General features: G+C 47.2%; 1 protein-coding gene and 2 long non-coding RNA genes across 3 annotated transcripts in view; all 3 read right to left on the bottom strand.

The window, feature by feature from the left end:
• Nucleotides 1-5,428: 5,428 nt before the first annotated feature.
• On the bottom strand, nt 5,429-6,280 carry LOC119131767. The gene is made up of 4 exons (XR_005099700.1): nt 6,242-6,280; nt 5,996-6,163; nt 5,619-5,738; nt 5,429-5,541 (listed from the first exon to the last, which is right to left on the bottom strand). It is a non-coding gene; the product is annotated as an uncharacterized LOC119131767 (long non-coding RNA).
• Nucleotides 6,281-6,309: 29 nt separating this feature from the next.
• Nucleotides 6,310-21,599, bottom strand: part of LOC119131662 (lymphocyte antigen 75-like) — a 1,013,224-nt gene continuing 997,934 nt past the window's right edge. Inside the window, exons 19-38 of the mRNA XM_037266296.1 lie at nt 13,255-13,365; nt 13,153-13,185; nt 11,387-11,607; nt 11,210-11,322; nt 10,849-10,970; nt 10,721-10,783; nt 10,437-10,592; nt 10,274-10,356; nt 9,695-9,809; nt 9,565-9,615; nt 9,326-9,493; nt 9,014-9,124; nt 8,835-8,945; nt 8,497-8,705; nt 8,312-8,424; nt 8,016-8,137; nt 7,881-7,943; nt 7,643-7,801; nt 7,443-7,531; nt 6,310-6,483 (exon numbers count right to left, since the gene is read on the bottom strand). Of these exons, the coding sequence (XP_037122191.1) occupies nt 6,310-6,483; nt 7,443-7,531; nt 7,643-7,801; nt 7,881-7,943; nt 8,016-8,137; nt 8,312-8,424; nt 8,497-8,705; nt 8,835-8,945; nt 9,014-9,124; nt 9,326-9,493; nt 9,565-9,615; nt 9,695-9,809; nt 10,274-10,356; nt 10,437-10,592; nt 10,721-10,783; nt 10,849-10,970; nt 11,210-11,322; nt 11,387-11,607; nt 13,153-13,185; nt 13,255-13,365 (2,387 nt within the window). The remainder of the gene's footprint in view (nt 6,484-7,442; nt 7,532-7,642; nt 7,802-7,880; nt 7,944-8,015; nt 8,138-8,311; nt 8,425-8,496; nt 8,706-8,834; nt 8,946-9,013; nt 9,125-9,325; nt 9,494-9,564; nt 9,616-9,694; nt 9,810-10,273; nt 10,357-10,436; nt 10,593-10,720; nt 10,784-10,848; nt 10,971-11,209; nt 11,323-11,386; nt 11,608-13,152; nt 13,186-13,254; nt 13,366-21,599) is intronic.
• LOC119131773 lies at nt 16,561-19,863 on the bottom strand. The gene is made up of 3 exons (XR_005099705.1): nt 19,842-19,863; nt 16,854-16,898; nt 16,561-16,782 (listed from the first exon to the last, which is right to left on the bottom strand). It is a non-coding gene; the product is annotated as an uncharacterized LOC119131773 (long non-coding RNA).

Below are 21,599 nucleotides of genomic sequence, written 5' to 3' on the forward strand. Positions count from 1 at the left end.
TATTTGGAGTGCTCAATCGGCCTACCAAGCATGTCTTCGGGATGTGGGAGGAAACCGGAGTGCCTGGAGAAAACCCACGCAGGCACGGGGAGAACATGCAAACTCCACACTGGAATTGAACCGGCACCCTCTTAACTGTGAGGCGGACATGCTAACCAGTGCGCCACAGATAATCGTAAAATAACCAATCATAAAAAATACAGAAACCAGATGATCACGCACCATTTGCTCAACACAGTATCCCATGGGCCCAACCATCGCTTTGGCCACCCACAGGAAGCTGGCACCTCGCAGCAAATTGGGACTTCATATTTTTACCCTGTTCCAGAGTCGTCCTGTGGTACCACTTGTCACGCTTGTTTTCAAAATCACTTGAAACAATATATTGATTAATTTCCAATTATTTGCCCTTCAGTATAGTATAAATGATGCAAAAAGTACCGTATTTTCCGCCCTAAAAGGCGCACCTAAAAACCTAAAATTTTCTCAAAAGCCGACAGTGCGCCTTATAGGCCAGTGCGCCTTATATATGGATCAATTGATGAATTTGTTGATCCATACTGGTTGTACACAGTGCTCTGCCAAAATGTTTCAGTACGTTTTAGTACGACTAGTAAATTACAAGGTCGCATCGCTTCCCAACATTACGGCAACTGTAGTCAGGGGGCGTCACCGAATAGCTGTTGTACCCGCGAGGCTATTTCATGTCAAAATAGGCGGCTCTGTTAATGTTTCGAGTAAATCTACGGATCGATATGGAAGGGAAACATAGGTAAGTAGTACCAATGCGTTAGATCGAACTTTAGTCAGTTCCGGTCATTTTATAGGAGATCGTTTGAGAAACGTGATTGTTTACACTTTGCTGAGGCTCATGGGAGATTGCGAGCTGAGGCTCGTGAGACTTTGCGGATGGCTAATGCTATTGCGATAGCTGCTATACGTACCAGGCTATTTCATGTCAAAATAGGCTGCTCTGTTAATGTTTCGAGTAAATCTACGGATCGATATGGAAGGGAAACATAGGTAAGTAGTACCAATGCGTTAGATCGAACTTTAGTCAGTTCCGATCATTTTATAGGAGATCGTTTGAGAAACGCGATTGTTTACAGAGGGCTCGTTGGTTATTGGCTAGTGGATGCATACCGCAACCCTAGTCAACCTCAGTTTGATGTAGTATAGCTTCTATTTTATGCGCCTTATAATCCGGTGCGCCTTATATATGGACAAAGTTTTAAAATGGGCTGTTCATTGAAGGTGCGCCTTATAACCCGGTGCGCCTTTTAGGGCGGAAAATACGGTAAATAAAAACATTAAACCTTTGCTTAGTTATTTAACTGAAAAAAAAAAAAAAAAGTCCTTTTCCAAGAGGCCATTGGAATAAAAGTGTTTGCAAGTGATTAGTTGTTTGAATAGGTTCTTGTTAAGTATTTGTTTTGTAAAACAGCCTCTGATGTTAAGATGATGTCAAGACTGTTTCAAATAGGTCTTTCTTTGAATACATATTTGTTCAAAAATGTTATTCTACCAAATCTATCGAGATTTCATTTAAAAAAATAAAAAAGCCTTTTGTTTTTAAATTTAGCTAAATTTTATGGTGGGGTTGAACAGTTTCATTGACATGCTTTCAGTCAAAACATTTAGAAAGAAAAATCCCCCAATTGTAATCAGTTGCCTTTATTTTGAAATTTTGGAAAAAAAAACAACAATAGTGAAAACCGACATTTTTCTGACAGCAGAGATCAAGTAATATACTGCTATCAGTAATCAAAAATGCAATAACTGGATATAAATTCACATGACATAGAGTGAATTGTAGATGTAGTAACATACCGAAGAAACAACAACAGTGAAAACCAACATTTTTCTGACAGTAGTAATCAAGTAATACAATGCAATCAGTAATCAAAAATGCAATAACTGGATATACAGTTACATGATATACAGTGAATTGTAGTTGCAGTAACATACCGAAGAAAATGATGGATGATGGAAAATACTGGATTATCCTTCCAGTGAAATACTGTCATTTCTACAGTGTTGAATTGTAGACAACATTGGCAGTAACAAAAGTCTCTTTTGACTCAAAATTCATTATTTATAATCATACAATCTTTAGAAGCTTTCTTTGACCGGCATAAAACAAAACGCTGTCGAGTCTGGGCTCCCTTTTTAAAGGGTTATTAGGACTAGACAACACGACAAGATTAAAAAACAATACAAAGAACAATACTGACTTTGGACTTTCATTCAAGATTAAAAACTATTCTTGTCTCTCACATTCTTACGATTGTGCTCATTGAAAGCACTGGAATTTCTGTACAATGTGTTTTGCTTTTTGAGTGAGTGACCTTGTTTACGAAAAGGCAGTCAAAGTTGTCAAGCGCGCAAAAAAGAATAGAAGGACAAACAGGCCCCAAGTAGAGTCGAGTGTTAGTGAACATAGAATGCTTGTTCACATTTCATCCGGACACGACATCGAGTTGGCTAATAACGGCTAAGCTAAATGCTACACACTTATGCAGATGTGTTCTGATTACAATTTTGGGAGGGCATTAAATCTTCTTCTTCGATGACTTGCTTGGGGGGCGCCGTTGTCAATTTTCTCCATGGGCATCGAGTGGTCTTGGGCCATTGGGAACTGACACAGCGAGGCTGTCACCAAGGTGGACTCTACTGCGCCACCTGTGGCTTCAAGGAGGTCATTGGAAAGCGTACTGTGGGCATTTTGCACAGGAAGCTGTTGACTTGGGCACAAGACATTAGCTTCCATCTTCCAGTCTGAAAGAAAACCATCAATTTCAGTGGAACGCAAAGGTATTCTTCCAAATGCTCATTTGAGCACCCACCTGCCATAACTGAGCCACGCAGTGCTTGCTGAGGACAACACGTAGGTTGGGTTCTCCTGCGGCCCAGTAGGTGAAGGTCACCTCGTGGCGGTCCGACCACACGAACATGCCGGGAAGCACCAGGTCATTCAGTCCGGTCCAGACATCGCTGGTTTCTGCGGAGGACGGATGGGAACAAAGCTCTCATCTAGTTCTCAGATATTCCACCCATTCGGTCGTTCTACGGAGACTGTTAATTAATTAATCGTTGGGATGCATACCAAACTCAGAGGCACTTTTAACCCACGCCTGCTCCACTTTGGAGCGAATCGACATCAGTTCGGCACCAAAACCACGGCAGACCAGTTGAGCATCATCCCAGTTCTTTTTGTCCTCGAAGAATTTGTAGCAGAATCCCGCAAACTCCTCCCAGTCAGGTGCCGAGCATCTGGGCTCTGCAGGCGAGACCCCGTGTGAGTTTTAGTTGTCATCAACAGTTGGCGTGACATAAAGAAATGGTTTTTGAACTCACCTCCGTCTGCAAACGTATAAGAATCACCCGGAAGGTTGTCCGAACTGCAAATAGTAAAGCGATAATTAGCTGGTGGCTCTTCATGGGACTTTTCTGTGAAAGTTGTCCACTCACTGTCTGGAGATGATCCCGTTCCCAGTGGAGCCCGTGTAGACTTGCTGTTTGGGAGCTCGCATCACAATACAATCTCCTCCGATGTCGTTCTGAATGACGCCAGCGTGAATAGCGGCCGCGCAGATGTGCGAGTCCTGCGTTTACACAAAGTTGCAGTCACGGACAAGAACTCAACTGGTGGGTGAGGTAATCGCGTACCTCTGAGTAGACCAATGTTCCAAAGACAAAGTGTTTGTCTTTGGCACACCCAGGTGGACAGTAGAACCTGCAGAAGACACGTATGTTGTGAAATTGATGACAGGTGGTCATCGTCATGAAACATTGTGTCAAGTGTGACTCACGTCATCGAATCGGTCAAGTGGAGGCTGTTGAACTGTCTGGCACAGGTCATCGCATCTGTCACACATAAGGCGGGATCATTTTTCATTGTTTTGGGCTTGTTGTTTTCGGCAAGCAAAGCAGTAGATTGTGTTGCTCACCGTCATGTGCGCATCCCAAGATGTCAAAGCGGAGGCCAAATTCTGGATGACTCTCCAGCGGCAAAATGCGGACGTACTTAGCAAATGCCGGGGTCTCAAGCAGATGAGTCCCACCACCGATGAACTAGAAATAGGATGTTTGCTTGTTTGTTGTGACAATTTTGGAGGATGAGGTCAACTCGATTGTCCCTGCACTCACCTTCCCGTCTGGGTGTTTTGTCCACTTCCTCCGATTAACGCTCAGCTGCATCTCAAGTTGGATGTTCCAGGAGCCAATATTAGCGCTATCACACCCCTGGGTCACGATCCCCGTCACCTTTCTCATGTAACCGAGGTTCACCTGGATCCAGCTGCCGACGGCTGGAGGGGACAAGACATTAGAACGCTCAGGAGACCACGGTGCCAAGCTGTCAATTATCTGCCTACGATCTTTTGACGGCTTCCAGCAGAACTCTCCATTGAGGCGGGCTTTTTCTGGGGTGGCGTCTTCCATCGAGGAGGAGGCTTTGAAGAGCGAGTCTGCGAGGCTCCCGTCTGCGATGCCCAGACTGTCAAGACATACTGAGGACAGCCAAAAGTCATTTTCATTTGGAACGGATGCTTAAAGGCCAAATTAAAAGAAATCTGCCCATCTGTGCCCTCGTGGGACTCCTTGCATTGTTCCTTGGGATTGCAGAGCAGAAGATCACGAGACGTAAAGCCCACCTTTGTGCTCACAGCTATAGACCATCTCCAGATACGTGGAGGTTGCAGGGCAGGAATCGTCCTCCAAAAGCTCAAAGTGGCATTTTTGGTGGCTGTTGCACATTTTCCTGTAGCGAGGGAGGATGCCTTCCACTGTGCAGTACTCTGCAAGTTACAACACACCGGTGAGTCTGAGTGGGCCTGATGAGCAATGATGTTCACCAAGACAAACTCGAACCAAACTAGCTCGTTTCTGCACGATGAACGTTTCTGCATGCAGACTTATTCTGGCATCGGAACGGTTTGTAAGCAATCGGTTCATTTTCATTACGTTCCGTAGCGTGCCAACGTTCTTTGGAGACTTTCACGAGACCGAGCGAAACACGCTGAATGAACCTTCAGAGGTAGGCTTAAGGGCCAATAAAAATAAATGTCTTAATTGGCGGCATCAAAACGGTGGCTTCTCAGGTCTTACCGTCGTCGTGCGAGTCGCTGTCCACCAAGCAAACGTCATCACTCCGCCAACCGTAAAAGGCGGACTGGATGCTGATGCGGCCTTGCTCCTGACCCTCACCCTCACATACGAGGTCAGCAGAATGGTTGTGGCAGACAACAATCTCCTTAAAGCCTGCAAAAGCATTGTCATGTTGGTTTTGCCTCACATTGTTTGAAGCCACAGTTTAAGAAGATTTACCGTCATGAGGCTGCGGCGGTTTTGGCGCATTTCCTGCATGAAAACAGTCAAAGGTGCGAGTCAGCACATTGTGAGAATCGTCCAAACGTCGTCACGTCTTACCTCTTTTCTTGCAGATGTAGCCTGTCTTCTTCCGGCAATCGTCAAACTTCCAGCGACCGTTGCTTGTGAGTAAGGAAAGACAGGGTGCACCAGAGAGGTCACCGGGGTCATCTGGAAGGAGACGACAGATGCTCGGCTCCGTTCCTCCGCAACATCTGAGACAAACATCTGTTGGGTTTTTGACCCACCTCCGTCCATGAGCACGTAACCGAACGGGGATCCGTCAGTCCACTCGCTGCCGTCTTTCGTGATGTTGTTGTTGACGCCCAACCACAGAGAGGGAGAGCTCGGCAGAAAAGTGTACAGACCTTTGGAGATATGTGGTAAAATGTGCAACAAGCGTTTGAAACATTCCTGTTGGTGCTTTGCTCGCTGCCGGCTTCTTCCGGGAGGGGAGCAAAGATACACCAACTGCTCATTGGTAGTATTGATGAACATGCACGTGATTTGAATGACTAATTGTTAAAGGTTGTCCGAGGAAACAAATGCAGGTGACGTCTGGAGCTCCACCCATGTTGGGGGAATTCAACAGCCCTGACGGTAACCTGACAGACGGACAGCCTACTTTGTATGAAGGCCTGTTCATGTGAGTTGGTGATGCTGAGCAGATCGCCTCCGCGGCGGAGGCAGTCGTCTCGCGCCTCCTTCCAGGTCTTGGTGGGCCTGCGTTGAATCAAATAGCAGAAGTCGGAGGAGGATCGGTCCGGCCACCAGCCGCACTTTGCACTCCAGCCTGCAAGCGAGACTCGAGTCACTTGAGGGCAAACCGGTGACAAGAGACCACGTGTCGACTGCCGAGAGGGACGCCAACCTGCCGGCGGAGGAAGAAGAAACTCTTGGACCTTGGCTGCAAGGAAAAGAGAGGACATATTAGCACTCTTAGATAGAGGGAGCACACGGAAGTGCAAAGTGAGTGGTCTTCATTTTCGGACCTTTTTTACAGATGAATGACCGACTATTGGTGCAGGGCCAGTCCGCAACTTGTCCAGTTGGCGTTAGCGCACAGCAATCACCACGTCCTGTTGGCCGGTTTCGCACCCATGCAATGTTGCCCTGCGGACGACACGCCAAAAATGACTTTGGCGCGTTTGGTCTTGCTTCCCGCTACATTTGGCTCCTTTTTTCCTCCCACGAATCAATATTTTCTCGATCCTTTTCTCACATTATATCCATTCATCCATTTTTGAACGACTTTTATATCAATTTACAACTGTCTTCCAGTTAAATCGCAACTTGCGTTTCAGACTCATTTTATTCTCAGAAATATCTAACTTTGACTCGTGAAATTCTGCACTTTGATCATCAATGATTTTTTTTTCATTTCACTCTGGGAACAGGGTACTAATAGGAATTCCCATGTTGCGGCGAGGTGCCAGTTTTGTGTGGATGGCGAGAGAGATCGCTGGGCCCACGCAGTTCGGTGTGTGGAGCAAAGCGTGCTAATCTGGTAATTATCGTTTTAGTGTTTCAGTATTGTGGTATGATTATTTGTGGTAAATGTGTTTTCATTTGACAGGGTCGATTGGTGGTCGAGGCGTGGTGTGTGAGTGACTGGGTGTGGGTGTACAACCTGTCAGGTATGTGGAATTTAGGAGTTGGATTAGAACATAGTTTTAATTGTTTAGTGACACACTTTTTACAGTTGTTCACATACACCGCTGCCTGCTGTCCTTTTTCGTTTGTTCTGTTATTCTTTTTTGGTTACTTAATACATTTTGTAAACTTATTTCATCTCGAGGTTCAGTTATTCTTTTTTGGTTACTTAATACATTTTGTAAACTTATTTCATCTTGGGTCATTGATTCACCTCACCTGCATTACACTTGTAAATTACAATACTACACACATAGTTCCACAACTTTGTCCTTGGTAACGGTCCAGATGATTTACACATCCAATGTTTATCTCTTCTCGTAACATTTGTCCTCACTTGGAACTTTTGCCATTCGATATGACACCTTCATTCTGAGCAAATGACAACTTTTGTAGACTGCTCTAAACGTTTCACTTACCGTGGGTGTTGCGTCGCTCCACTCAAAGTTGTCCTTGTTCTTCTTGAGTCCCACCCAAGATTGCACTCCTCCTGCATATGGTGCGTGAGCTTGGGGATATCAAAGAAGCAAGGAAATTTAGCACAAGAAGAGCATCGTGTCAGACATTGTGAAGCGCTCGGGGACGATAGCTGGCATCGGCAGTTTGACTTGACGCTCACCAGCCAAGAATTGGCCCTCATCCCATGAGAGGACGCTGGCCAGGTGACCACCGTTCCATTCTTCGCAGAACCTCTCGGCTGCCTCCCAAGTTCGCTTCATCCCCTCAAAGTGATAGCAAGAGTCCCTGTACAGGAAGTCGCCAGTGTCGCAGTAGGAAGCTGAAGCCACCAAGACACATGGATTACAAATCCACAACAAGGCAGTGCAGGTGTGAAAAAAAGCGTCGCTGCCACTCACTCTCCACTCGATTGTAGCCCGTTCCATAGTCTTTGTAGGAACACAGTCGTCCGTCTGGGCAGGCTGCAGGAGGACGACATGATTGCATTTTCTTCTCCTTTGAGCGTCAACATCGCAACGGACGTGCGGACTTACCGTCGAGCGGCCGCTCGCACATGTACGCCAATGAGGATCCGCACGAGCCATGTCTCCACTTTCCAGGCTGACTGTCTACGTGCACACCTTGGTTGACGTACGCGCAGGATTCATCGTCGGAGCTGTTGAGAAAAGTCGGGAAAAAGGAGACACACATCCGACAAACGTGCCAATTTGGAGGCTTTTCCTCCTTTCTCATCAATACGTGTGCTCTCTCAAAATTCGCAGATGGGATCCATAATCTCGCTGTGTGTTCCGCCTGACAACAAAAGGACGCAAAGAGGTGAGCTTCTTACCTTCTACCTTGACGCGAGTCCCAGTTGGCGTAGGTCGGCGTCACACCGGTGTCGGACAAAGACAGTCTTTTTTCCCCTGCTTCAAAAAACTGACACCAGGCCACGTCGCAGTTCTGCCGAAACCAATCCCAGGTGACAGTTAAGTACCAGTGGAGAGTCAACGTATTCTACCGCTTTCGTCTCACCAGATTGGAACGTCCGATCCAGAACGGCTTGTCGCCCATTTGCTCCTTCACGAAGCTTTGCTCGTCCTCGGAGGTGATGGAGACCAGGTCGCCGCCCTCCCAGACGCAGTCGTAACGAGCCCCCAGCCAACCGTTGGTGGTCTCCGTCTTCTTGTAGCAGTTGGAGCCAAAGCGGCGCCACCCTTTGGCCCTTTCACATGTCTGAACGACTGAGGACACATTTGGGGATTACGCACTCAGTTTCAGACAAATGCGTCATCTGCATCAACACTCACATAAGACAGAAAATGTGTCTGTCGACACACATTGGGGAGAATCGGCCGAGCATCTCGTCTTACCTCTTCTCTTGCAGACGTAGCCGCGCTTCTTCTCGCAATCGACAACTTCCACGCCGCCCTTGCCACTGAGTAAGGAGTTGCAGCGTCGGCCGGGGGGGTCACCAGGGTTACCTTGAAAGAGACCACAGATGCTCAGCGCTCCTTCCTTCCTCCATACATCGGCCAGGTTTTAGACCCACTTGCGCCCAAAAGGACGGAACTCGGTGAGGATTCGTCAGACTGCTTGCTGCCGACTTCAACAATGGTGTCGCTGGCGTCCAACCACAAAGAGGAACCGCTTGCCAGAAGCCCTTTGGGTCAAAGGTAAATACGGAACAGAAGGTTGAAGCATCTTACAGATGCGAGTGCAAAACGCTTAACTGAAACGAAGTGATGGTGACGTCTGGGTTGACGTGAGTCGGTGGTCTCTCGATTTAACTTTCTTCCGCATGGATTATTTCATCAAGCACTTCAGCTGCATCAAAAAGCGCAACAGACTGTGGATGGCCTACCTCGTATGAAGGTGTGTTCGTTCGAGTCGGTGATGGCGAGCAGGTTGCCTCTGAGGCGGGCGCACTCGTCCCGCGTCTCCTTCCAGGTCTTGGTGGGCATGGCGTTGATCAGGTAGCACAAGTCGTTGGCGGGGTTCTCCCGCCACCAGCCGCACTTTGCACTCTTGCCTGCAAGCGAGACTCAAGTCACTTCAGGGCAAACAAGATTCTGCATGTGGGCTGCAGGCTGGGACGCCCACCTGACGCTGATGCCAACGCCGGAAGTAGCGGAAGAGAAGCTCTGGCCTTGCCTGCAAGCATGCGAGAGGGATCAAATATGAGAGAGCAACGAGAAGACAAAGGGCAAAGGAGAGGTCGTGACTTTCTGACCTTTTTGACAGATGGATGGACGAAGGCCAGTACAACCCTCAAGCTGAATTTCTCCATTCTCATTCAACTTTGCGCAGTCATCTGCATTTTGAGTAAGGTTCTTTGTGACGTTGTCCTGCAGAGGATACAGCGTGTTTGGTGTTGCAATTGCTCTGATGGCTTCCTGCGAAATTTCCTTCAAAGTCACCTCACTGATTCAAATCTGTTTTTCTGCTCACCATTATCATCATTTCCAGAACCAATAGAAATTGTTGCAATATTCCAACCTGAGTTTCAGATTGAAACTTTCCAAACCCTAAATTGTTTACTTTTAGTCTGAAAAAAGTTCCCCTGTAAAATGAATGGTGCACTTTTATTGGTTTTTTTTCCTTGTATATCACAATTCTTAGCCATCAAACTAAAGGACATTTTTCAACAAATTCAAATCTATTTGACAGGAAGACCATTCTTGTCAGATGTTTCCTCCCTATTGAATCAACTCTGTTCTACTAAAATGACACTTTTTAATGTTTTGCTTTCCAACATGACAGCTTCATAAGTGACAATATTTTAGACCTCCGTTGCAAACGTGTCACTTACTGTAGATGATCCGTCGAGCCACTCAAACTTGGCTGTGCTTTCCTTGAGTCCCAGCCAAGGTTGAACTCCTTCTCGCACGTGAGCTTGAGGAAAGCAGAACAAGCACTTGTGACGATGTTATGAAACATGGCGGGATGATTGGTCAGTTTGTCTTGACGCTCACCAGCCAAAAATCGTCTGTCAACCGGTGAGCGGACGCTGGCCAAGAGACCTCTCTTTTCCTTGCAGAAATCTTCAGCCGCTTGCCAAGTTTTAGGCGTCCCCTCAAAGTGATAACAAGAGTCCTTGTACAGGAACTCGTCAGAGTCACAGTAGGAAGCTGAAACCCCAAATAAACTCATTAGAAAACCACAGCGAGACGGAGTAGGTGTTAAACGAAAAAAGAAACTAATTAGAAAACGACAACGAGAGGCTGCGGGTGTCAGAAGAAGCGTCGCTGCCACTCACTCTCCACTCGACTGTAACTGTAACCTAAGTCTTTGTAGGAACACGGCCATCCATCTGGGCAGTCTGCGGAAAGATGACATGGTTGCGCTTTTCTCCTTTCAAACATCACGTCAAACGTGCAGACTTACCGTCGGGCGACCGCTCGCACATGTACACCAATGAGGATCTGCACGAGCCATGGCTCCACTTGCTAGGCTGACTGTCTCCGTGCACACCTTGGTTGACGTATGCGCAGGATTCATCGTTGAAGCTGTTGGCAAAAGTCGGAAAAAGCGAGACACATCCGACAAACGTGCCAATTTGGAGGTTTTGCCTTTGCCTTTTTTTTCTGATGAAAACTCCCCAAAACTCTATATATAGATATATCTATATATATGTACATATATATGTATTTTTTTAACCTCGTCACGTGCGCATATTTTAGAAAGCAATTTGAAAATATCAACATGCATCAACCTGACACAGGATGCAAAGAGGGGATCTTCTTACCTCTGGTCTTGACGCGGGTCCCAGTTGGCGTAGGTCGGCGTCACACTGGTGTAGGACCAAGTCACGCTCTTTTCGCCCGCTTTAAAAAACTGACACCAGGTCTCGTTGCAGTTCTGCAGAGTCCAAACTCATTGTCAATGGCGTACCAATAGCGAGCCAACAGCAGCCTGCACTTACCAGATTGGAGAGTCCGATCCAGAACGGTTTGTTGCCCATTTGCTCCATCACAAACATTTCCTCGTCTTCAGAGGTGATGGAGACAAGGTCCGCGCCCTCCCAGAGGCAGTTGTGACGAGCCCCCAGCCAACCGTTGGGGGTCTCCATCTTCTTGTAACAGTTTGAGCCGTGAGGACTCCATCCGTTGACTGTGTCACATGTTGGCTCATGATGGGTTAAAGCTGATGAAACATCAAAGTTCCCATGGTCATTTTTCAACCAAGCAAGCAAACAAACAAGCAAGAAGGCACGCCACCTAATTCAGCCAAATTGCGTCACCTGCATGACTGACAATCCACAATTGACAAGACTTACAAAGGACTTGGGCATTTAGGGCTATTAGCCTGAAATAATAGTCACAAAAAAATCAACAAGGCACATTTTTTCACGAGACATTCATTAACCAGCTTCAAGATGCTGAATGATTTCAAGGAATGATGCACATGTCAAAAAACGGAGGAAATTCAGTCCACTTCTGTCATTCTGCCCCTCGGACAGAGAAAAATGTTTTTTTTTTTTTTTTTTTACTCATGTGCAGCCCACAGGATGGCGCTACAGGTCAAGAGTCCACGTTCAACTTTTCTTATTTTCATTTATCACCAAAATATACGTTTGCAATCTATGCAAAGGAAGACGTCTTTTTTAACACAGCTACAGAACAATTAGAGCTCACTGTTTTTTTTCTTCAGGTAGTTACACAAGAAAGATCTCATGCTCAGTTGTACATTTGTAACGCATCACTATTCCATCAGCGCAATAGGCTAGCTAGTCAACATTTAAGAGGAAAAAAAAAAACATTGAAAAAAACTGGCTGAAATTATGCTCCCATTTGTTTTTGCTTTTGGCAAAATCTCAGTGGGGAAAATGCACTATATGCTGCGTATGCACCAAAAGGACCTCCAAAGCGACAGGAGAAAAGTTATTTCGAATTGCTATTTCATGTATTTATTTACAGCTGTCTCTTCACGTGTGATCATTAACAGAGGCGCTGCACTGATAGGTGCGCCTCTGCTCTGTGCCCCTCATCTCCGCCCACACACACGCAGAGGCGCTCCAGAGCAAAGGAGCCTTCTCGAGCATGCGAGTGTTTTCTAAAGAATTCAGGTGATGGTTTGCACATTTTATCTTGTACAAGTAAATTTTGTCAAATAAAACAATTCCATTTAGTAAATTATTAGGATTGTACACTTGACCATCAACCCCCACATCCCTGGTTGTCATATGGCCACCCCAGCTGATGCAGGGCCCCCCTCGGCCACCCCAATGAAAAAGTGCATTCAACTCAGGACATTGGCGAACATATTCTTCTTAAACAAAATCTGAAATAATGGGCCATTAAAATCACCTCAAATGAGGAGGGCTACTTCCCAAAGCACTGGCTGTTCTAGACGGGGGTGTCTCCAGAGGCAGGTTGGAGGTTATACCCCACCTCCCACACACACACACACACATTTCTGCATTCCCTGCATGTCGCATTTTTCTGCATCGCGCATAAATATATTTATATAATACATATCTTAGTGCAATTTTCAACTCAGGCTACTACAGATGATTATTTAGCTAATAGAATAGTCACCCATGGTATAGTCACTATACTGCGAGCTGATCTTGCATAACCCTCATTAGCTTACAGCCCGAATTCTTTACACCATGAAAGTAAAGTAAAAATAAAGACAAGCATCGTCATGTCATTTTTGTTTTGCATCGTTTGAAGTCACCAGACTTACCAGGAAGAGGCTGCTGAGGCTTTGCCGGGATTCCTGGAAGACAAAAGCCAAAGACTCGAGTCAGCACGTTGTGAGAATCCACTGAGCGTAGCCACGTCTTACCTCTTTTCTTGCAGATGTAGCCCCTTTTCTTCCTGCAATCGTCAAACTTCCAGCGGCCGTTGCTTGTGAGTAAGGAAAGACAGGATGCACCAGAGAGGTCACCGGGGTCATCTGGAAGGAGATGACAGATGCTCAGCTCCGTTTCACCGCAACATCGCAGGCAAACATCGGTTGGGTTTTGGACACACCTCTGTCCATGAGCATGTAACCGAACGGGGATCCGTCAGTCCACTCGCTCCCGTCTTTCATGATCTTGTTGTTGGCCCCCAACCACAGAGAGGGAGCGCTCGACAGAGAAGTGTACAGACCTTTGGAGGTAAATGGTAAAATATGCAACAAGAGTTTGAGACATTCCTGTTGGCGCTCTGCTCGCTGATGGCTCGCTGACTGGTGGCCACGCAGTATCGTATATTCAAGTATATTCGCGGTTGTCCGAGGAAACCAAATGCATGCATGTGAGGTCTGGCGCTCTGCCCATGTTGGGGGAATTCAACAGCCCTGACGGCAACCTGACGGACGGACAGCCTACCTTGTGTGAATGCCTGTTCATTTGAGTCGGCGATGCTGAGCAGGTCGCCTCCTCGGCGGAGGCAGTCGTCTCGCGCCTTCTGCCACGTCTTGGTGGGCTTGTGCTGGATCAGGTAGCAGAAGTCGGAGGAGGAGGATCGGTCCAGCCACCAGCCGCACTTTGCACTCCAGCCTGCAAGCGAGACTCGAGTCACTTGAGGGCAAACCGGTGACAACAGACCTCATGTCGACTGCCGGGAGGGACGCCCACCTGCCGGCGGAGGAAGAAGAAACTCTTGGACCTTGGCTGCAAGAAAGGAAAAGAAAGGAGTCATTAGCACTCTTAGATTTACCTTAAAATGTAAAGTGCATTCTATTATTATTATTATGAGAGGGCAAAGTGATTGGTCGTCATTTTCGGACCTTTTTTACAGATGAATGGCCGACTTTCGGTGCAGGACCAATCCTCAAGTTGACCAGTCGGCGACAAGGCAGAGCAGCCACCACGCCCTTTCGGCCCGTTTGGCACCCACACAATGTTGCCCTGCCGACGACACGCCAGAAGTGACTTTGGTGCGTTTGGGCTTGCTTCCCACCGCATTTCCTCCAAAATGATGAGTCCTTTTTTCCTCCCACTGATCAATATTTTCTCAACCCTTTCCTACAGTATGACTTGAATTCATTTTACAATTTTCTTCCAGTTAAATCACAACTTGAATTTCATACTCGAACTTTTCCAGTCATTTTATTCTCAGAAATGTCTAACCTTAACCTCTGAAATTCTGCACTTTGATTTTTCACTTCACTCACTTTCATTCTCATCATTTCATAACTTTGTCCTTGTTAATGCTTCAGCTGATTCACACCTTCAATGTTTATCTCTTTTGTAACACGGTGACCATTCTTACATTGTTCTGTAAAATTTGGCTTCCGATATGACACCTTCATTCTGAGCAAATGACAGCTTTTGTAGACTGCTGTAAACGTTTCCCTTACCGTAGGTGTTGCGTCGCTCCACTCAAAGTTGTCCTTGTTCTTCTTGAGTCCCACCCAAGATTGCACTCCTCCTGCATATGGCACGTGAGCTTGAGGATATCAAAGAAGCGAGGAGATTTAGCACAAGAAGAGCATGATGTCAGACATTGCGAAGCGCTAGGGGACGATAGCTGGGATCGGCAGTTTGTCTTGAAGCTCACCAGCCAAGAATTGGCCATCAACCAGTGACTGGACGCTGGCCAGGTGACCACCGTTCCATTCTTCGCAGAACCTCTCGGCTGCCTCCCAAGTTCGCTTCGTCCCCTCAAAGTGATAGCAAGAGTCCCTGTACAGGAAGTCGCCAGTGTCGCAGTAGGAAGCTGAAGCCACCAAGACACATGGATTACAAATCCACAACAAGACAGTGCAGGTGTGAAAAAAAGCGTCGCTGCCACTCACTCTCCACTCGATTGTAGCCGATTCCATAGTCTTTGTAGGAACACAGCCGTCCATCCGGGCAGGCTGCAGGGGGACGACCTGATTGCATTCTTTTTCTCCTTTGAGCGTCAACATCAACGGACGTGCAGACTTACCGTCGAGCGGCCGCTCGCACATGTACATTAAGGAGGATCTGCACGAGCCATGTCTCAATTTTCCAGGCTGACTGTCTACGTGCACACCTTGGTTGACGTACGTGCAAGTTTCATCGTCGGAGCTGTCGGGAAAAGGCGTGAAAAACGAGACAAACATCTGCATCTTGCCCGGCACAGGACGCAAAAAGGTGACCTTCCTACCTTCCGTCTTGACTCGAGGTCCAGTTAGCGTAGATCGGCGTCAGAGCAGTGTCGGACCAAGTCAGCCTCTTTTCTCCCGCTTTAAAAAACTGACACCAGACCTCGGCGCAGTCCTGCCAAAAACAATACTGGTTGTCACTCAAGTACCAGGAGAACGCCCACTTGCGCTTCCGTCTCACCAGGTTGGAGAGTCCGATCCAGAACGGCTTGTCGGCCATTTGCTCCATCACGAACTTTTGCTCGTCCTCCGAGGTGATGGAGACCAGGTCGCCGCCCTCCCAGACGCAGTCGTAACGGGCCCCCAGCCAACCGTTGGTGGTCTCCATCTTCCTGTAGCAGCTGGAGCCGAAGCCGTGCCACCCTTTGGTCATTTCACATGTCTGAATGCCTGAGGGAACATTTTGGGATTTTTTGTCTTCTTTACTAAAATTATTCATTCAGTTTCAGCCAATTGCGTCACCTGCATCACCACTCACATCAGACCAAAAACGTTACAATTGCCACTTTGGTCCTCCCGGCCGAGCATCTCGTCTTACCTCTTCTCCTGCAGACGTAGCCGCTCTTCTTCTCACAATCGACAACTTCTATGCCGCCCTTGCCATGGAGTAAGGAGTTGCAGCGTCGGCCGGGGGGGTCACCAGGGTTACCTTGAAGGAGACCACAGATGCTCAGCGCTCCTTCGTTCCTTCATACATCGGCCAGGTTTTAGACCCACTTGCGCCCAAAAGGACGGAACTCGGTGAGGATTCGTAAGACTGCTCGCTGCCGACTTCAACAATGATGTCGCTGGCGTCCAACCACAAAGAGGAACCGCTTGGCAGAAGCCCTTTGGGTCAAAGGTAAATACAGAACAGAAGGTTGAAGCATCTTACAGATGCGAGTCCAAAACGCTTAACTAAAACGAAGTGATGGTGACGTCTGGGTTGGGTCCTTGTTGGCGGGGGTCACAAGCTTATTTTTGGTCTATCCTTTGGAATGACAGAAACTCGGCAAAATGTTGACGTGAGTCGGTGGTCTCTCGATGGATTCTTTCATTAAGTACTTCGGCTGCGCCAAAAAGCGAAGCAGACTGAGGACGACCTACCGTGTATGAAGTTGTGTTCCTGTAAGTCGGTGATGGCGAGCAGGTTGCCTCTGCGGCGGGCGCACTCGTCTCGCGCCTCCTTCCAGGTCTTGGTGGCCATGTCGTTGATCAGGTAGCAGAAGTCGTTGGCGGGGTTCTCCCGCCACAAGCCGCACTTTGGACTCTTGTCTGCAAACGAGACTCGAGTCACTTGAGGGCAAACAAGATTCTGCATGCGGGCTGCAGGTTGGGACGCCCACCTGATGCTGATGCCGGAAGAGGCGGAAGAGAAGCTCTGGCCTTGCCTGCAAGGATGCGAGAGGGGTCAAATATGAGAGAGCAATGAGAAGGGCAAATGAGAGGTTGTGACTTTATGACCTTTTTGACAGATGGATGGACGATCGTAAGAAGCACAACTGTCGATCTCAACTTCTCCAGCACCAGTCAATTTTGTGCAGTCACCTGAAGGTTTAGGAAGATGCCACGGGACATCATCCTGAAGACGACAGTGGACATGACTCGAGCGTGTTTGGTGTTGCAGTTGCTCGGATGGCTTCCCACCACATTCCTTCAAAGTCACTTCATTGATTCAAATCGCTCAAATTAATCTTCACAAACTCTATCTCACAATAAGAATTGTTGCGATGTTCCAACCTCTTCCAACTTTCAGTTTGTAATCTATATAATCTAGACAGGGAGACCATTCTTGTTCGATGTTTCCAGATTCAATCAACTTTGTTCTGCTGAAATGACACTTTTCAACTTTATCCTTCTAACGTAACAGCTTCATTAGGGCAAAGTGACAACTTTTTAGATCTCCCTTGCACACATTGTCACTTACTGTAGATGATCCGTCGCGCCACTCAAATTTGCCATTGTTCTTCTTGAGTCCCAGCCAAGAATACCATGCTATTCGCTGGTGAGCTTGAGGAAAGCAGAACAAACACTTGTGAGGAAAAATTGCGGGACGATTGCTAGCATGGTCAATTTGTCTTGGTGCTCACCAGCCAAAAACTGTCCGTCAACCTTTGAGTGGACGCTGGCCAAGAGACCTCCCTCTTCCTTGCAGAAATCTTCAGCCGCTTGCCAAGTTCCATTCCTCCCCTCAAAATGGTAACAAGAGTCCTTGTACAGGAACTCACCAGAGTCGCAGTAGGAAGCTGAAAGCCAAAAGAAACTAATTAGAAAACCACGACGACGCAGTTTGGGTGTAGAAAGAAGCGTCGCTGCCACTCAACTCTCAACTCGACTGTAAGTGTGACCGAAGTCTTTGTAGGAACACGGCCATCCCTCCGGGCAGTCTGCAGAAAGATGGCGCGGTTGCGCTTTTCTCCTTTCAGCATCAACATCGCAACAGACGTGTGGACTTACCGCCGGGCGACCGCTTGCACATGTACGCCAATGAGGATCCGCACGACCCACGTCTCCACTTGCCGGGCTGACTGTATACGTGCACACCTTGGTTGACGTACGCGCAGGATTCATCATTGGAGCTGTTGGGAAAAGTCGAGAGACGCACATCTGACAAACGTGCCAATTTGGAGTTTATTTTCCTCTTTCCCGATAAAAAGAAAACAAAAGCTCTTTTAAACCTCATCACATATTTACCCATTTTTGGAAAGGGGTTCCAAAATCTCCCCGTGCATCTCGCTTGACACAGAACGCAAAGAGGTGTTCTCTTACCTTCCGTCTTGACTCGAGGTCCAGTTAGCGTAGATCGGCGTCAGAGCAGTGTCGGACCAAGTCAGCCCCTTTTCTGCCGCTTCAAAAAACTGACACCAGTCCTTGTCGCAAACCTGCCAAAAACAATACTGGTTGTCACTCGAGTACCAGTAGGAAGCCCACTTGCGCTTCCGCCTCACCAGATTGGAGACTCCGATCCAGAACGCCTTGTCGCCCATTTGCTTCTTCACAAACTTCTCCTCATCCTCTGAAGTGATGGAGACAAGGTCGCCGCCCTCCCAGAAGCAGTCGTGGCGAGCCCCCAGCCAACCGTTGGTTGTGCTCATTTTCTTGTAACAGTTTGAGCCGTGAGGACTCCATCCGTTGACTGTGTCACATGTTGCCTCATGATCGGTCGATCCTGATGAAACAGCAAAGTTGCCTTGGTCATTTTTCAACCTTTGGTGAAAACCAGAAATTCAGCAAACAGGCATGAAGTGCATTGCCACCTTTATCAGATCACCAAATGATTCCCGAGCGCGGCACCGCTGCTGCTCACTGCTCCCCTCTCCCCCAGGGGATGGATCAAAATCACACAGGGATGGGTAAAATGCCGAGGACAAGTTTCACCGCACCCAGATGTGTGTGTGACGACGATCATTGGGACTTTTGGGACTTTAACCTTATATCAGTTTTTGACAGATTAAGTCACCTGTATAGCTGACAATCCCCAACTGACAAGACTTAGGTGGGCATTTAGGGCTATTAGTCTGAAAGAATACTGTCCCAATAGATAAACAAGGCAATTTTTTTCACGAGATATTTATCAACCAGTTTCAAGATGCTGAATAATTTCAAGCACTCTTGCACATGTCAAAGAACAAAGGAAATTCAGTGCGCAGTCAACATGGGCGGCATGTCATGTGGGGGGCGGACCGCCCCCCCCCCCCCCCCCAAAGAAAAAGCAAAGCGATTTTATCACTGTTTATCACTGTGTGGGGACTTTAGCGCCACCTTCATCTGCAGGCCGTGTGGGAGAGCTTGAGGCAAGTGAGGAGTTTTCAGGTTAATTAAGTCAGTAAGCAATTGGCTAAGGCTGCGTCATGGCCTGTAGCCAATCAGAGCCAGTGTTTCATACATGCTGACTGACGCACTTCCATCAGTAGTCACAACAGGACCGCTGAAGAATTTTCAAGAGGCGATATCAAAATGTATTTTAATATTGATTGAGGTTTAAGGCAAAAACGTGCATGTATTGTGTTATGTGATTTTTTTTAACCGTAACGCTTTTCCCGGTAACGAGTTACTTTTATTCAGTAATACAATTAATCAATCGACCTCGTTGGCGGGGTTCTCCCGCCACCAGCCGCAATTTGCACTCTTGCCTGCAAGCGAGACTCGAGTCACTTGAGAGCAAGCAAAATTCTCCATGTGGGCTGCAGGTTGGGACACCCACCTGATCCTGATGATGGACCCGAAAGAAGCGGAACAGTAGCTCTGGCCTTGCCTGCAAGGACGCGAGAGGGGTCAAATATGAGAGGGCTATGAGAAGACAAAGGGCAAATGAGAGGTTGTGACTTTCTGACCTTTTTGACAGATGGATGGACGAAGTTCAATGGTACAACGGTCGAGCTCAACTACTCCATAATCATTCAATTTTGAGCAGTCACCTGAGTTTTTAGGAAGCTGCCACAGGACATCATCCTGCGGACGACAGTGGACATGACTCGAGCGTGTTTGGTGTTGCGGTTGCTCGGATGGCTTCCCACCACATTCCTTCAAAGTCACTTCATTGATTCAAATCGCTCAAATTTATTTTCACAAACTCTTTCTCACAATAAGATGGTTGCGATGTTCCAACCCCCTTCCAACTTTCTGATTGAAACTTTTCAATAAAAAAATGTCTCCCCGTAAAATGAATGGTGCACTTTGATTCTACAAAGCACGTCATTGTTTTTTCCTTGTAAATTACAATGGTCATCCTCAGAAATCTAAGACATCTTTTCACTCGTAACATGACTCAATACAAGTCAAAGTCAAATCTATTTGACAGGGAGACCATTCTTGTCAGATTTTTCCTTCTATTTCAATCAACTCTATTCTACTAAAATGACACTTTTTAACTCTTGCCTTCTAACATGACAGCTTCATAAGTGACAATTTTTTAGACCTCCGTTGCAAACGTGTCACTTACTGTAGATGATCCGTCGCGCCACTCAAATTTGCCACTGTTGTTCTTGAGTCCCAGCCAAGAATACCATCCCATTCGCCGGTGAGCTTGACGAAAACAGAACAAACACTTGTGGTGAAAAATAGCGGGACGATTGCTGGCATGGTCAATTTGTCTTGGTGCTCACCAGCCAAAAACTGTCCGTCAACCTTTGAGTGAACGCTGGCCAAGAGACCTCCCTCTTCCTCGCAGAAATCTTCAGCCGCTTGCCAATTAACTTCCCTCCCCTCAAAATGGTAACAAGAGTCCTTGTACAGGAACTCGCCAGAGTCGCAGTCGGAAGCTGAAAGCCAAAAGAAACTAATCAGAAAACCACGAGAGGGCGCTGGTGTCAAAAGGAGCGTCGCTGCCACTCACTCTCCACTCGACTGTAAGTGTAACCCAAGTCTTTGTAGGAACACGGCCATACGTCCGGGCAGTCTGCAGAAATACGGCGTGGTTGCACTTTTCTCCTTTCAGCGTCAACATCGCAACGGACGTGTGGACTTACCGTCGGGCGACCGCTCGCACATGTACGCCAATGAGGATCTGCACGAGCCATGTCTCCACTTTCCACGCCCACTGCTCGAGTACACACCTTGGTTGACGTACGCGCAGGATTCATCGTCGGAGCTGTTGAGAAAAGTCGGGAAAAATGAGACACACATCCGACAAACGTGCCAATTTGGTGTTTTTTTCCCTCGTTCACGTCCTCAGATAACGTGCATCCCACCTGACACAGGATGCAAAGAGGTGATCTTCTTACCTTCCATCTTGACGCGAGTCCCAGTTGGTGTAGGTCGGCGTCACACCAGTGTCGGACCAGTTCAGTCTCTTTTCTCCCGCTCCGAAAACCTGACAACTGTCCTTGTCGCAGACCTGCCGAAACCAATCCCGTTGTCAATGGCGTACCAAAAGCTCGCCGACAGTATGCTTCATCGAAAGGATTTGATGTTAAATATCCCTTGTAGATTGGGGTCAAACGTTTTGTACTTGAAAAAACTCGTATGTACTTGAAAAAAATCAAACTTAAATCTGAAAATAAACGAGCTGATCTTAAAACTAGAAAAATAAAACAATGTAGTAAAACAAAACACTTGTTTGAAAGTGTTTTTGAGTTCGCCTTGGTAATATT

This window comes from Syngnathus acus, chromosome 12 (genome assembly GCF_901709675.1).
Source record: "Syngnathus acus chromosome 12, fSynAcu1.2, whole genome shotgun sequence".
In the NCBI taxonomy this organism is placed as follows: domain Eukaryota; kingdom Metazoa; phylum Chordata; class Actinopteri; order Syngnathiformes; family Syngnathidae; genus Syngnathus; species Syngnathus acus.